Source organism: Euprymna scolopes, chromosome 17 (genome assembly GCF_053919585.1).
Source record: "Euprymna scolopes isolate OS-2025 chromosome 17, ASM5391958v1, whole genome shotgun sequence".
Lineage (NCBI taxonomy): Eukaryota > Metazoa > Mollusca > Cephalopoda > Sepiida > Sepiolidae > Euprymna > Euprymna scolopes.
This window is the reverse complement of record NC_136498.1, coordinates 73625182-73643097: the sequence shown is the minus strand read 5'-3', so window position 1 is coordinate 73643097 and position 17916 is coordinate 73625182. Positions and strand designations below refer to the sequence as shown.

The window sequence follows — 17916 nt, the reverse complement described above, 5'->3', positions numbered from 1 at the left end:
AACGATTCTTTTAATTGTCTTTATTTATTTGATTTTGTTTAAAGCAAAATCTTCCATTGCTGGTAATAATGATAAAATAATAAATATTTATTGATTTTAAAATATCAGTAAAGTTAAAATCGATAGATTATTCTCCACAAGTGTATTTTAACGTTTAGGAAAATATCTGCATATTTAACATGTGTTTTTACGAAAATCGGGGAAAATAGCAATCTTACAGTTAAATAACTAGAGATTTATAAGAATCGGAAATTGTATCGGAATCGGGAAAAATATTGGAATCGTCCCATTACTAACATTATATATATATATATATATATATATATATATATATATATATATATATATAGTGTGTGCCTGTGTTTTTGCATACTTATATGTATTTAAAGCTGACATTCTCATTGGCTGTAACTTTTCCTCCTTTTTTGTTCTTCTCTTCTCCCATGCATGCACATCTCTTATTACACTGAGGAAGACCGAAGGTACATTCGAAAATTAAACAGTTTTTCAAATTTTTTTCCTAATAACATTTTGTATTCCTGCATGTCACCAATAGAAAACGAATAAAGAAAAGTTATGAACTTTTATACTTTTCGTATTCATTTTTTATGCATTTTCATCTCTCTCTCTATATATACACACACACACACACACACACACAGAGTAGCGCCAAAAAGAATATCTACACTTGCCATTTTTCCAAAAAGCGCAAATTTAAGTTAAATTGAATGTAACTGCTTAAACAAACTATATCTCATTTGATTCGCCTTTTATTCTTTTATAACATTAATGCAACACAAATACAACAGGAACACAATGAACTAGTTAATATTTAGTAGCATAGCCCTTCTGTTATTTGACATCCTGCAATTTTTTGGGCATTCCTTAAATTAGTCTGCAGCTATACTCTGGTGAAAAGGACATCCCACTTCTCTTTAATTTTTGTTCAAAGTTTTTCCAGATTTAAAATTTTATCATTGCATAGCTGTTGCTTGATGTAATGCTATATGTTTTTGATAGGATTGAGGTTTGGAGATTGCGTTAGCCAATCCAAACATGGAATATCATGCTCTTCAAGGAACCTCTTGACATTACCAGATGTGTGGATGGAAGCATTATCCTGCATGAAAATGGCATTATCATCCAAATTCCAGCCAAAGTAGAAAATGCTCAGTCAACACATTAATGTACTTAGTCAAATTAATTTGACTTTGCAAGTAAACTATAGGCCCTGGACAATTGGCACTAATAAAACCCCACACCAAAACTGAACCTCCACCACCTTGAAACTGTACACCTAGGATTAAGTTTTTCATCCTTCCTTCGACGGACGTACTGCCTACTACCACTGCTTAGCCTATTGAACTTGCTTTTGTCGCTAAAAAACACTTTTGACCAATATGAAGAGTCATGATCTTCATTGCATCTGATAAAGTCCAAACGGCACTTTCTGTTCTTTACAGAAATCATTGGCTTGCATCTTGCAACACAGCCTGGCAAATTAAATTCCTTCAATCTGTTCTTGACTGTAGGAAGAGAGCACTTTTTAAAAAGATTACACTGTTGTTAGATTTGGGGAGCAGTTTCAAACCTGTTTGATTTAGGGGCATCATGAACAGTGCCGGTGTTTTGGTGCTTTTGCAGTTATTCATACCGTTTTATATCATATTTCAATTTGCAGCCGGTTTCTCGATTGGATAAACCAGAAAGGTGGAGATTAATGAGTTTCTGATGATCACTAGGAAAAAGTCGAGGCATATGGACTAAATGTTACGTTGTATAAGCTGGAACAATATCAATTGCGATTAGAGATGCTTTGTTGCCTAAAAGGTGAATATGTTAAGCTGGTTTTAAAGTTATTTATTGCTGCGGAGATTCTTTTTGCCTTCTTGATTTGAAGTTAATTTTTTAAATTGACGTGAACACTAGGATACTTCAATTAAAAGTCAGATATGAACAGGTAAAATTATAGAGGAATAAAAGGCAAATTCTCAGTAGACAGCTGTTCTGTACAGGTTCCGGACTTTATAATTTTGCAGCCAAAGAGCAAAAGATCCTTCTCATGTTGACGTGAAAAAAACAAAATCATATGCAAGGTTGCTAAATAGGTTTAATTTTTATGAAGGACTTCTGGTTTCTGATTGGTTGATAGCAGAACATGAATTAATTTGATTCGTCAGTCCCTTGCAGCAAAATTTATAAATAGAATCTCCCAACTGTGAGAGACCATACCCCATTATAAGTCAAAAATATTGCAACAATTTATAATTTATAATAAAAATTCTTAGAGTTGAGCACTCTGGGAAATTGAAAAAGTCAGTTAGCTGGCCTTGTGTGATACATTGTGATTTCCTGTTACTTGATAACTTTAAGGCCATCTGTATTAAACGTTAAGCTTCATTAATGTTAAAATTTCCCTTAATTTTTTGGCGGTGAACAGTTACCCTGGGTAATATATAAGAAGAAGAAATGAAAACCGTAAATTAAAATTTATATGTAAAATATATTCTTTGACAGAATACCTCAAACAAGGATAATCATAATCCTTATTCTGCGGAGTTTCAAAGAATGCAAAATTCGACTCTTCAGAGGAAAGAAATATGTTCGCAAATTCATACAAAAAGCAAAGCTAAAAATTTGCTGGTTTTAGCATTGTATGAAACTGCATTATATGATAGTGGTCATAAAATGCCAAAAAATATTTGTAAAAGGTTTATAAAAATGAAAAACAAACAAACTGAAAATGGCAATTTCAGAGTGAAATGAAATCTTTTGGTAAGACCAAGAAACAAAGAATAGTTTTAAAAAATATATATATATTTGGAATCAGGTGTCCAGCTAGGATATATATATATCCTAGCTGAACACCCAGTGTTGCCCGGTCATACAATATGCTTCAACATGATATTTTAATTTATGCTTATTGCATATGTATTATTATAGAATTAATCCTCTATTGAATATTATGTATTACAAGGAATAATTTGCCTGGTAGACTAATTCGCGAAAAAAATAAAAAAATGAAATAAAATAATGTTGTTTATCAAATTCTATCTGTGTTTGTTTACAATATCACGTCAGCTGATATTTGGGTTTGACGATGAATGCCCTGGAAAAGTCAATGCCGTGGAAAAAGTCACTTCTGATTAATGTTTAGTCTTAAAATATGCAAACGAAGAAATGATTTGTGTCAATTTTAAATGGTACCTCGTCTTTTATCGTAAATTAATTAATCAAACTCATTAATAAGAAAATATTTAAATAAAATGGTGAGGTAAACCTGGGTTTGAACAGGGAGACAATTCGATCTAGTCAAATACTCTACCTAGCTATATATCTAGATGACAATAATTCTGTTTTTTTAAGAAAAAATAATTTGCTAAGATTTTATTATCTCCCTTGCCGGTGTAGCATTATAAAAATTTCTTTGTAAAAATTCGGATTTTTTGATTTTCGATATTTATCGGATGAATTTCTGTACAAAACATATCTAAGAACACTGCCAGACATATAAATTAGCTTTGTGTGAAATTTGTTTAGGAACCTATGAGGAAGGAACACACACACACACACACACAGAATAACTTTTATATAATAGTAGTGACATTGGTTAATTGTATTAAAATGACCAAAGGAAAGAATCAGTTCACAATCATATTTTTTGTTTATTTTTTAATTATTAATTTCGATGAATGCTTATATTTCCTTTTTTACCATATTATACAAGTTTCATAATCCATAACCCTGGGAGATTGCAAGACAAAGATATATAACATTTATTTCTCCATTTCTGGAGATTTATGAATCAAAGGTAGAGGGGTAGTCCATTATAACATCATAATGGCAAGAGATTTTGTTAGAAACTATAAATTGGCCAGTTGGTACCTGGCGGCTATCTCAATCTGAGGTCCCGTCCCTTCCACTCTCTCTTCTTTCCTTTTTAGTTTATATTTTTATTTCATTATCATTCTCATTTTCATTTTTTTTTAATTTTTCTATTTGTTATTATTACTATTTTTACTCCTCTATTTTTTTATTTTAATTAATTTTATTATATTTTATTAGATTCCTCCATTCTCAACTTTTTTCTCCAATTTCTTCTTGGGTCATTTTATATAGTCTTCACTCTTAATGTCTCTTTCTAATCAATTCCCACTCTTTGCATCCAGCTTTCTTTCCATCTTTACTTGATTAACAACGTCTCTCAACTAAATTATCTCCCCCCCCCAGTTATTTCCCCTTCTTCCCACCCCATCTTTCAACAAATACATACAACAGCTGTAAGTTGAAACACTTTTAAGTCAGCTATAGACCTGACTAGCTAGTCTCATCTGATGAGACCCACACAGATTTTTTTCTTTTAACCTTTGGTGTGTGTGTGTGTGTGTGTATATATAAAAGACTACTATCAAAGCTTCTAAAATTCATATTAGAATTGTTCATCCACAACAGATAATAATAATAATCAGTTCTAAATGTGTTGCGACCACAGAAGGATTACATCTAGATTCCTTGACGTTTCTGAATTTTTGAGATGAGGATTGGTTATTAGTATTATTTGGATTCATCAGACTACTGTTCTCATCTTGAGTGTCATTTTCATAATGTTTTGGTTAATGTAATCTCCGGCCTTCTTCAGGTGTATCTTGTCAAACTCGGGAATGTTTCTGTCAAACTTGGGAATTTGGATGGAATTTCGAACATAACTCTTTATTTACTTCACAGGGGTAGCATGCTCTTGATAGAGGGCCTAAGTAATTCGCAATTGTATTTTTTGGTCGCCTACACTGAGAATTGAACCTTCAACTTTGAAGCGAATATCACTTTTACAATTGATTTTTCCAAGTTCTCTAACCACTGCGCCACGGGTATTTTCTTTACAAGAAGATGATTAGTTGGTAAACCATAAATACTGACTGGTAAAGTCACTGGAGAGAGTTGAAAGGTATGCAGATAGCCTCACCAGCTCCGACCATGAATATTTGTTCAGCAAAGCGACTTACCAGATTATTACTCAAAAAGTAGCCAAGACCACTCAGCTAGTTCAAACGAATATATCGCTTTTGCAGGACATATCACTAACATTGATTCAAAGGTGTCACAGGTGAAATAAAAACTATGAAAACACTGTAACTCACCTGATACATGCGACTGTATTAAATTCTCCAAAACAGCCTTTCCTGTACACATCGATCGTATCATTTTCGAACGATATACTTTTATTCGCTTCAACAAGTGGAACAAATTTATTGTCACCTGGTAATGTTGTCAGCGACATTTTTGTTTCAGTTCAGTCCTGTAAATGAAAAGAAAAGGAAATTTTTAACATGAAAATACACATAAAGTCTAAAAACAAGATATGTATCTCTACAATTATATAATTGCAACTTTGTCTCTGTGTGTGAATTTGTTCCTTATAGACTCTGAAAAGGCTGAACAGATTTTCTTTAAAATTTACAGAACATTAGTATATAAGTATGGGAGTGATCTTAGTTAAGTTTTGTCTCAGAATAGCCCCGATAATTACCAATAATCGATAATCAAAACAGTTATTTTAATTTATCCGTCATCGGTAAAGCCATTTTTTCCATGTTGAGGCTTAGCAACAATGATAGAACAACAGGCCATAAAAATTCTATTGTGTGTAAGTTGATAGAGTGTTTTTTTGTTTTTTTTGCATGACATGGTCTGTAGGTTCAAACTCTGCACGCAAATTTCTTAATTTTTTTTCATTAACTGCAAAGAGTTTTATAAGACTTGAAAATTACGTTTTTTTTTTTTTTGCATGACATGGTCTGTAGGTTCAAACACTGCTCATAAATTTTTTAATGTTTTTTTCTTTGTTAACTGGAAAGAAGTTTATATAAAATAATTTTATAAAATAAATGGTAGGTTTTCTAGAGTGCAATGTAGAATAATATATGTTTTGGACTAAGTTACTGCATGGAGGCATGTGAAGCTTCCTCCCGGGTAATTTCATAGATTTCAGTGACAATAAAAATATAAGAGTGTGAAATATTCGTTGATCATCATTCAATACCGGGCAACGTGGGGTCTCCCTATGAAAATTGGCTCACCTTATATATATAGAGTGTGAGCCAAAAGTAGATGGACAGCATTTTGAATAGGTTTATGTATATACCTCCAAAAGTTCAGAGTTTTCAGACTCCGATTCTGATTTTTTTACTGTCCACCTACTTTTGGTTCACCCTAATTTTGGGGATATATGCATAAACCTATTCAAAATGCTGTCCATCTACTTTTGGCTCGCCCTGTATATATATATACATATATATATATATATATATATATATATATATATATATATATAACTCTTGGTTCATTCAAAGTCGATAAAACCATATTACTACATTACCAATTTATTTTAAATTTTCAGACAACCCATCTTTAGAGTCGAAGGATGTTTCCATGTTATTAAAATAAATTAACATTGCCAATTAAAAAATATTAAATAAAATAAAAATATTTTTCGTAAGCCGATAGTGCAGACCTGTCTTGTTGATAGAACTTAACTTCCGTTTCAATTCATTTCATACACCACAATTTGACGGAACAAATTAGAAGATTTCATTTTCTGTTTACTCAATAAGTAAAAAAAAAAAAACACAATTCATTTGTTTATCTTCCAAATTTTTAATTTAGAAATTTTTTCTTTATTATATCAGGCAAAAAAAAAAAAGTTGAGTTGAAGCATAAAAGACAAAGTGTTTATTTTTTATTTATTTTTTTTTTTAAACAGTTGTTTCGATATAAGAAAATACGAACTTTTTTATTATTAAAACTATAAATTGTCAGGTGAAAGTACAGTTTTTTTTTAAGAAAATTTACAGATTGGTAATGTGCTTAAATAATATTTGGTGCTAATGCAGAGTGATCCGTGCTATTTTTTAAATCGTATTTCCACGTTTAATTAAAGTTTTATTATATTTTTTTTTTATTCAATTGTAAGGTTAAAGTACAGATTATGTACAAAACACCCTCCCTTCCCCATGTTAAGAATGGCTTTTTAAATAACGTTATTATTTCAGAACGGATCACTCTCTGCATGAGTACCATACTTTCACCTAACAATTTAATAAACAAAACATGGTACTTATGCAGAGAAAGTACCGTGCTAAAATAATAACATTATTTAGAAAGACATTCTTAACATGGGGAGGGCGTTTTGTAACTATTCTATACCTTCACCTAACAATTTAATAAATAAAAGATGGTACTTATGCAGAGAAGGTACCGTGCTGAAATAATACTGTTATTATTTAGAAAGCTATTCTAAACATGGGGAGGGAGTTTTGCATCTATTCTATACTTTCACCTAAATTTCATAAACAAAAATAGATAGTACTTATGCATAGAAAATACCGTGCTGAAATAATGTTATTTAGAAAGGCATTCTTAAGATGGGACAGTATTTTGTAACTATTCTGTACTTTCACCTAACAATTTAAAAAACAAAACATGGTACTTATGCAGAGAAGCTACCGTGCTGAAATAATGACGTTATTATTTAGAAACAATAACATGGGAAGGAGGGGTGTTTTGTAACTATTCTGTACTTTCACCTAACTATTTAAAAAAAACAAAACATGGTACTTATGCAGAGAAGCTACCGTGCTGAAATAATGATATTATTATTTAGAAAACCATTCTTAACATGGGAAGGGGGGGTGCCTTGTAACTATTCTGTACTTTCGGTGCTAATGCGGAAAGTGATCCGCACTATTTTTTAAATTGTATTTCCACGTTTAATTAAAGTTTTATGATATGTTTTTTATTCAATTGTAAAGTTAAAGTACAGAATAGGTACAAAATACCTTTCCCTCCCCATGTTAAGAATGGCTTTTTAAATAGTAACGTTATTATTTCAGCACGGGTCACTCTCTGCATGAATACCGATTAATGTTTTGTTTTTTGCTTTCTTTTTTACCAAAGTTTTTTTTTTTTTTTTTTTTTAAACCTTTTTTAACAAAAATTGAAAGTACACTTTTTTCTTTTTTTTTTTACAGAAGTTGTTTTTATATTAGAAAATATCAATGCTTTTTCTTTAAAGAAATTGGATACTCATGCACTTATTGATCCGTGCTGAAATAATAACGTTATTTAAAAAGCCATTCTTAACATGGGGAGAAGAGGGTGTTTTGTACCTATTCTGTACTTTAACCTTACAATTGAATAAAAAAACAATAAATTTTTAGATTAGGTCCACCTCCACAATTTTCTTTTAAATAACGACTTTTCTAGGTTTTCAACCATGCTGAATACGGAAATCGCATTGAAATTTTGCAGAAATAAGCAGTTATCAAGATATAAATAGTTGTATAATGCATTGTAATCTCTGGCGGCCATCTTTTTACGCGCCTGCGCGCACGTCATAAACAAATCCACGCGCGTAACAAAGATGGCCGCCAAAGAATACAATGCATAAAACAACTATTTATATCTCGATAACTACTTACTTCTGCAAAATTTCAATGCAATTTCCATATTCAGCATAGTTGGAAACCTACAAAAATCATCATCTAAAAGAAAATTGTAGAGGTGGACCTAATCTAAAAAAATACCAAAAAAACATAAAACTTTAATTGAACTTGAAAATACGATTTAAAAAATAGTGCGGATCAGTAAGTGCATTAGCACCAGAAATTGTTAGGTGAAATACAGAAAAGTTTCTACCAAGAAAACCATTATTTTTTCAGCCATTCTTACCAAGGGCAGGGGATGGTTTTTTGTCACTATTCTGTGCTTTCAACTAACAATTTATTAAAAAAACAAAAGGTAAATTTTCACATTAGGTCCACCTTCACAATTTTTAACATGGGTAGATTGGGGGTGTTTATTCCAAAAGCCGTTCTTAACATGGGGAGAATGGTGGTATTTATTCCAAAAGCTGTTTTTAACAGACGAAAGACAGGTAAAAGGTTAAAACACGTGGTTAGGCATGGGTGTTGTTTATTCCGAAAGCCGTTCTTAATATGAGGAGGTTGAGAGTCTTTATTCATGGCCGCCAATGCATTATAGTGCATAGTACAGGTCTTTATATCTCAAAAACTACTTGCCCCTGCAAATTTTAAATGAGATTTTTTTATTCAGCATAGTCGAAAATTGTGGAGGTGGACCTAATGTAAAAAAAATATCCCCCCCCCCCCCAAAAAAAAAGATATTGTGAAATTTAAATTTAAGCGCAGTACCAAAAATAAAATTAGACAGAAAAATACTCCCTTTGGGTTTGTACTTGCACAAAGACTTGAAAAAGTTGTCAACAAAAACAAATATATAACAAGTAAATATTTCAAAGGCAAGATAAGTTACTTTTCTACCTAATCGGATAATTTTTAGTGTTTTTATTGGGTTTGTACTACTGTACGTATAGATTCGAAAAAGCTGTCAAAATAAATGTATAACAAATATTATCAAAGGCAAGATATGTTACTTTATTACCAAAATGGATAATTTTTTTTTTAATGTAAAATGTTTATTTGGCTCGAAAACCACAGCGTTTACTGCTATATTTGAAAATTACAAATGGCAGCAGACTGTGTTAAACACGTTAAATTTGGGAAAATGAGTTAAAAGTAAAAAACTACACAAAATACTGTTAAAAACCACCGAATACTTGTCTGCCTATGTCACAGTAACATATATTGAGTGAGTTCCTGACAGTATTTTGTATAGTTTTTTACTTTTAACTCATTTTCCCAAAGTTAACGTGTTCAACAGTCTGCCGCCATTTGTATTTTTCAAATATACTGATAAACACTACATGTTTTCAAACTGATTAAACATTTTACACTAAATAAAAATACTAAAATCTTATCCAGTTAGGTAGAAAAGTAACTTATCTTGCCTTTGATAACATTTATTTGTTATATTTATTTTTCGACGACTTTTTCGTTTCTGTGTTTAGTAATACAAACCCGTTTTATTTACTGTAACGTTTAGTTGGCTCAAAAAATAGTGTTTATCAGTGTATTTGAAAAATACAAATGGTGGCGGACACTGTTGATGATGTTAAGTTAGAGAAAATGATTTAAAACTAAAAAAACTATACAAAATACTGTCAGAAACCGACCAAATATGTCAGCCTATGTCACGATAACATAATCAGTGGGTGGCCGACACTGTTTTGTATAGTTTTTTAGTTTTTAACTGATTTTCTCAAACTTAATATATTCAACAGAGTCTGCGACCATTCGTCTTTTTTCAAATACATCGATAAACACGGAGTTTTTCGAGCCGATTAAACATTTTACATTAAATAAAAACACTAAAAAATTATCCAGTTAGGTAGAAACGTAATTTACCTTACCTTTGCTTTCATTTATTCGTTTTTGGACAACTTTTTCGAATCTGTGTATAGTAACCCCCACCCCCTCACCCAAATATTAATTAAAAACTCACATTTTTTAATACAATAAAAAAAAAAAATACTATTTAGCATTTTTCAACGTTTTAGCAACATTTGGCTTAATCCACTGAATGTTGGTCGAGCCCAAGCCATGACTCCCGAGGATCCGGATCCAATTCTGCAAGAGTACCATTTTTTGCCATTTTCTCCCTTTTTTTTTTTACTTTTTGGGGTGGATTGCTGTACTAAGAATATAAGAAACATGCATTTTCTTTTTTTATTAGAATTTTCCATTACACCAAATTGAGCCACAGCAATGCGTGGCAGGGTACAGCTAGTATATATATATATATATATATATATATATATATATATATATTATAATAAAGTCGTATTCTCGTTTGTTTGTTTCCACAATTTAATAAATATGTACAAAAGGTACACTGTTTCACAAATTAATTTTCAGACTGAAAACGGACTTATATACACTTTATTCTAGCATGATTTTTCTACATGTACTATTTATTCAAAAGAAATCTACAGTCAATGAGGAATAAGTCCATTTGCATATTTAAAAAAATCTATTTTAATAATTAGCTCGATGTTATTTATTGTTTGTTGTAATAGAATCATTTTAAATTGTTGTATTTAGAAATATTATTTAAAGCTGATTCATTTAATTCATTTTTTATTGAATATGATTTATTTTCAATTATTAATAGCTGACAACAGTTGCATTTGAAACAGGAAGTAAGCTTATTTTTTTAAGCTATGAGAGTTATTTCCCCTTTACGCTATGAAAGTTAACTTCATATTTGACTTTCATAGCCCAAGATGGATGTGTTTTATACTTCCCTAAATCTAGCATATGGTTAATTTTCGTAATAACGTATGATATTCGGTGTATCTTAAATAGTATGTGACTAATGCTTCTGCCCGGCAATATGTTTCGACCGGGTAACGCTGGATATATATAAATAGGAAAAATTGATGAAGAAAAATAAAACTGAATAAATTACATATTCATTAATCCATTAAAAATTCAAATAAGAAATTATAATAAGAAAAATCCTTTTTTTTTTTCAAAGGTAAGCTCTTTTTACCAAAGAAGAAACATTATTAAAAAAATGCATTACTGGTTAGCATAAATTTGAAATTATATGACAAAAAATATAAGAAACTTTTTTACAGAAAATAAAAATCATTTTCAATAGAATAACAGACAAAGAAAAACAATCAATTTACTAATTATCTAGCTAATCAATCAATTAATTGATTAATTAATTAAATAATCAATTAATTAATTAATATTATAAGTAATTTAGTTTCATTTCTCATTAAATTTTCCTATTTCTTTCTTGATATGTTCTAATTTTAATATATTTATTGTTCTAATTATATACATATATAATATAATATTTATTGTTGTAATTATATATATATATATATATATATATATATATATATATATATATATATATATATATATAAGTAAGAATGTGTGTGTGCATGTGAGGACACTTCTCAACCTCTATACTCAACAAATTTTTGATCTACAAACTTGAAATTTGGCATATGGGATATTCAGACGTGTGGAAAACTTGTTAATTCGTTTTTCATCCAGAAAAAAAGAGCTGCTAAGGGGGCGGGGTCAAAATTAGGGGGGGGGCGTTGGATTTTTATCTGTCAACTGTTTCACGACTGCACATGCACAGTTGAGAAATCTGACAGCTTCCTTATGTTCAAGATAAGTAGATTTGCAAATGCATTAAAAGATCCTGTCAAGCTGGTCTCATAGTTATCATACTTGACCCACTGTCATTAGGTTTTGGTTTCGACCTCAGCTCGAGTATTATTTTTTTTTTTACTTACAAGAAGTGAACTGTTTAGAAAAACATAATACTCACATGCATGTATCTTAGTTTCTTTCTGTTTTCTTTTTTTACTTCATTTTTTTTTTTTTTTAAGAATTTAACGTTACATTTAATTACGGTATTCCTGTTTATAAAAAATAAGAAATCTGCAATAATTAAAATATAATATTTATCTGTATTTTACGACCAGACAATGCAAGATGGTCTGCTAGTATATATATGTTACAAAGATGTATAAAAATCTAAAAGAATGCGGTAAAATATTATTCATGTGTCCCAAGAACGCAAGTAAATTTCTTCATTAAAAAAATGTTATGTTGCAATGCAAACTGAAAAACTGTCAAACTACTGATCCTCAACCTGAACCAAGGTCGTGTTACTATTTTCCAACAGTTAACAGTAAGCTGTCGGAAAAGCAGCTGGAAAAAGTCGACGCAATTAGCCAATCAGCAATAAGGTGTCAGCAGACGTTAAGTTTCAATTAAATGGATTCATTACAACAGGAAGATTTTGTTTTGAAAGCAAAGATGAACTACAGCATGCCGTGTGAAATTATTAAATCTTCCAGAGGAATAATCTCATTTTGTTGCGAATAAGAAATACAAAAACTGCAAACATTTCTTTAAAAAAAAAAAAAAAAAAGTTTCGATCGTAGTTGTTTCCAAGAAAAAAAATTGTTTTCATCATTACAAAAAAACTCTTTTTTTTTTTAATTCCATTTTCACCTCAAACAAGATACAGTGCCACTTTGAAGTAGGGGGCTACTATTGGGGACATAAGTTGCAGGGATATTATGAAGGGAGATATGCCGCAAGATGTCTGTTCACATTACACTTCAACTTCTGCATGTCAGTACAGTTGGGAAAGCAAAATCCCGGAAAGGAGTTTCAAAGTCTAGCAGTTCTGGGGAAGAAACTATTGGAGTAGAAGGATTTCTTACACCTAGGGATCTCTACTGTGTAGGAGTGGGATTTAGCTGCTTGTCGGGTTTGTCGGGGGTATTTATATCGAGGGGGTACGAGTGCTTGTAATGCAATATTTCGTTGATGGGATAGAGGCTGAAGCTTAGATGACAGTTCAGGACCTATCAGGTTGGTGACTCTCTTTTGAACTCTGTCCAGGAGTGAGAAGCTAGTAGCAGATGCGTCAGCTCAAATATAACAACAGTACTTCATACATGGGCGAATGCTGACCTTATAGAAGTACAAGATACTTTCAGGTGTAAGTAGCTTTCTAGCACGGTAGAGAGAGCCCACTTTCTTCGCAGCAGCCTTAAATGTATCTGTTCCAACTTATGTTCCCTGTGAATGTTATGCCAAGGAGTTTAAAAGAAGTACTTTCAGATGATGTGTTTTTGGCCAGTGCTATTGGTGGTAGAGAAGGTTTCTTGTAATTATTGAAGGAAACAAGCTTAGTCTTGGCAGCATTGAATGTGACCATCCATTTTTGTCTCCATGCCACAACAGATTGGAGGTCTTCCTCTAGTGTTTATGCCATTTCCTTAGATATGTGTTCATTTGTTTTACCCTCTTGGCTGTTATAGAGCGTGGTGTTATCAACAAATATACCCATCTCAGAGACAATTTTATCAGGCAGGTCATTCATGATTATTAGGAATGATAAAGGTTCAAGGATAGACCCTCGAGGTATTCCCACATTTATATCATATTGTTTAGATGTATGACCGTCGAGGACAATCTGGATTCTTCTCTTGCTTAAGAAGGATTAAATTACATTATGTATTCTCCCAGTGATACCATATGATCTAATTTTCCTTAGAAGATCATCATGCCATATCCTATCAAAAGCCTTAGATATATCCAGGACTACCGTTCTACCCTCCCCTGCTTTGTCCAGTGAATGGTATACACGGTCAGAGATTACAGTTAGGATATCTGCTGTCGAATGGGCTTGCCTAAATCCATATTGTTGGTGGGTCAGAAGTTTAGCAACTGTAAGGTGATGGACTAGAGCTTAATTTATTATGGACTCAAATATTTTGGCGAAAAACGGGAGGAGGCTAATGGGGTGATAATTTAATGGGTCAGTTCTTTCGCCAGAATTCTTGAAAGCACAGAAGCAGTTTTCCAGCAGTCAAGAAAGCAAGACTCTTTAAGGCATTTGTTGTAAAATTTGGAGAGAACTGATGCAAGCTCAGCAGAGCATTTTTTAATAGTACCATCGGGATGATATCAGGTCCACATGCTTTCGAGGTGTCTAGGCTTTTTATGATACCATGTACCTGAGAAGGGGTGATTTTCAGGTCACTTAGTGTGGCGTCTGTCTGCAAAGAAAAGTCAGGGAGGGAGTGATTTGCCGGATCCAATGTGTAGTTTGAAACAAATCGACTGGCAAGCATGTTAGCCTTCTCAGTTGTCGTGCAAACAACCTCATGATTGTTTGATAATGGGGGAATCGTTGATTGCCCATTATTTACTACACTGTTGTAGATTTTCCAAAAATCATAGGTTCCTAATTTTTGTGCTTCGATACGTTTTCTAGTGGTTTCAATATATTCTCTTTCCGCTGTCGCTATTTCTCTCTTACAATTACTTCTAGCTTCTATAAACTTCTGTCTGTTTGAACTGGACTTACGTTGGTTAAATCTGCAGTGTGTATACTGCCTTTGAGCAATGGCAGCTGCACAACTAGAAGTAAACCATTGGGGAGAGTAGGGCTTGCTATAGAATTTCCGCGTGGGAACATATACTTCAATTGCAGTTTTGAGCCATTCAGTGGTCTCATTTGGGCACTGTTCAGTGGGAAGAGAAAAGATATTTCCCCATGGAGCATCTCTAATGAGATCTCTGATGGCTTCTAGTCAGCCTTTTTATAATACATTGTTGTTTTGAGCAGTGGCTCTTCAGTTTTTGGTTGAGAATTTAGGGTGATTTCTACCATTATCACAGCGTGATCAACATTCCTGAGTGGGCTGTGTGCATTCGTTACACAATAATTGAGAACTGTAGTCAGAAATAGATCTAGAGGCGAGGCATGTTGATCTTGCTGGTCTGGGAAATGTGTCGGAAATATAACCGTCTGTGATAGGGAATGAGATATAGAGGAGCCATGAGTTGTACTACCAGCTGCATCTGTGTAAGTAGAGAATCCAAGACAGTTACTGTGGTGGACATTGAAGTCACCAAATACATGTACTTGTGCGCTAGTATCGAGGGAGAGTGCTGTATCTATGTTGTCAGAGACTTTGTTTATTAGAGTACAGTCCTAGGTCAAGGGAGAGTGGTAGAGAAAATATAAGTAGCTAATGTTATGTTGCATGTTAAGTCTGAAACACATAAAAGCCTGGTCGTTTGATTCTAGTTTTGTTTCTTTAATCAAGGGGAGAATGTTTCAAATATAGACTCCAAGTCTGTGCATATCTGTCTGAGTCCTTATGGCAGAGTGGGAGATAACCAGGTATGTTAAAGTGGTTAGAGGAAATTGAAACTTTTGTTGCAAGAATAACTTCCATGAAAAAACAAAACATTTGATTTTTGTTCATGTTTCCATATTTTCGTCTTAAAAGAATAAAAACAAAAATACTTATGTCTATGAAGCATTTGTAGCAAAAAGAAACACATTTTTAATATACTTTTCTTAAAAAGAAAAGAAAAATATTTCTTTCATATAATTAAAATTATGGTAAGTCTTATCTTTTCGTGCTAAAGTTTCGTTTTCAGTATGAAATTTATCACCTGACAGTGGTCAGCTTTTTCCAGTAACTTTTCCAGCTTCCAGAATCAATCTCTGCCTCATCACCGTAATGTTGCACCTCTATGTTTGTTTTAAAAATGTTTTAATGATGGACTCATTGCCCCCTCGGCATACATATCCCCGACAAATCCGCTTAGCAACAAAATCACACCCCTTCACTGTTGAGGTTCCTAAATGTCAGAAAGCTTTCTACTCGAACAGTTAGACTTTGGAATTCCCTTCCTGCTACCTGCTTCCCTGACTATGATGATAAGCAGAAGTTTTAATGTAATGTAAACCAACATCTTTTTTATTCATTCATCTTTATAGTTGTTGTTTCATAACGTTTCGGACAACTATTCCTCTGGCCTTCATCAGGTTAACCGGGACGGGATAGAAAGGCTGAATCTTCAACTGTATCTTCAGTAATTACTGCCTTCCATAGTTGTGGTCGTCTCATTACGTTTTGGCCAACTAATCCTCTGGCCTACTTTGGGTAGGATTGAAACTGCTATCTTCAGACAATACTTACCTGGAACTGTAGAGATTCAACATCTCTAGCCACTGAGCTGCGCCATGATACAATGGATAGAGACGTTGAATCTCTACAGTTCCAAAACGTGGTGAGATGACAACAACTATGGAAGGCAGTAATTACTGAAGATACAGTTGAAGATTCAGCATTCCAAACATATCGTGCTTAACAACCTGACGAAGGCCAGGGAAATAGTTGGATGAAACTTTGTGCACCAACAACTATAAAGATAAGGATAACAGTCCAGAAATAAATAAATAAAAATATACAAATTACTCATCTCAAAGAATTCCAATAATTAAATAACCAACATCTTGTTAATCTTTCCTAGGCATGGTCCCAAATAGTAGCCCTAACGTCCAAGTGGCAATATGTCTTGTTTGGGGGTGAACGTAAGTAATATATATATATATATATATATATATATATATATATATATATATATATACACACACGGGGTGTCCCAATAAAATGTATACACTCTTTAAATGATCATAAAACCAACATTTATTATAAGAAAGAAAAGTTTCATACATCAAAATACTGACCAAATATAGAAACCAGCTAATTCTCGAAAGTGTTCAAATTATTGGCCAAAGTGATCCATGAACAGCTGACAACGCTAACTGATTGAAGCGAAAACATTCCTAATCAGTTCAGTTAGTTTACTGGCACATCTTTCAATAGTTGCTTTCAACTCATTCATTGTCGCTCGTTTTGTGGTGTTTAGCATGTCCCCACATACCACCCCAAAAAAGAGAAAAATCCAGGGGGCGGGGAGGGGGGTCAAATCCGGTGAACATGGACAATACTTGATACTTCCTCTTAGTCCTACCTATCTGTTTCGCAGGTGGCTATAAGATATAATCTTACGTCACGATGATAATCGAGAAGTGCTCCATCCTGCTGGAAGTGCCATTTTTCATTCCTAAACATGTCTTGGGAATGTGGTATAGCGTATTTATGTAGCAAGTTGTGATAATTAAGAGTGTATACATTTTATTGGGACACCCTGTATATACTATTAAAGTTAAATTGCTATCTACTGTTGCATTGTGGTGTTGTCTTCTTCACTACTTGCCATCTTTTTCATATGTTATAGATGGAATGCCAAACAGTAATGTAATTTGTAGCGATATTTGGTATAAAAAAGTCTTAAAATCCACATAAGGTTAAAATTAAGTAGAAGAATAAAAAATTCCATCAGTAATTTTTTTTAAATTAGAGTTAAGGTTACATGTCAGGATAAATCCATGAGGACAGGAAGTCTGAAATAAGGGTCCGGGATATGACCTTAAACTATATCTGATGGTGAGGCCCCAGCCTGCGGGCTTTGGGGAGTGTGGAGCCACTCTTTAATTGCCATTGCACCCAGGTCCACTCTGACCAAAATTTTTTTTTCAAAATCACTGGATTTGGCATTAAATAACCTGAAAAGGGTTGATATG

At 32.7% G+C, this 17916-nt stretch overlaps 1 protein-coding gene across 3 annotated transcripts in view; it reads right to left on the bottom strand.

Annotated features, from left to right (window-relative positions):
* The window catches only part of LOC145296791 (uncharacterized), a 127926-nt gene that overhangs the window by 82330 nt on the left and 27680 nt on the right, over positions 1 to 17916 (bottom strand). For all 3 annotated transcript variants that reach the window (XR_013870025.1, XM_080142856.1, XM_080142857.1), the window contains exon 2: positions 5139 to 5296. Coding sequence is in view for 2 of the 3 variants with exons in the window: in XM_080142856.1 (XP_079998982.1) it covers positions 5139 to 5278 (140 nt within the window). In the remaining variant the exon portion in view is untranslated. The remainder of the gene's footprint in view (positions 1 to 5138; positions 5297 to 17916) is intronic.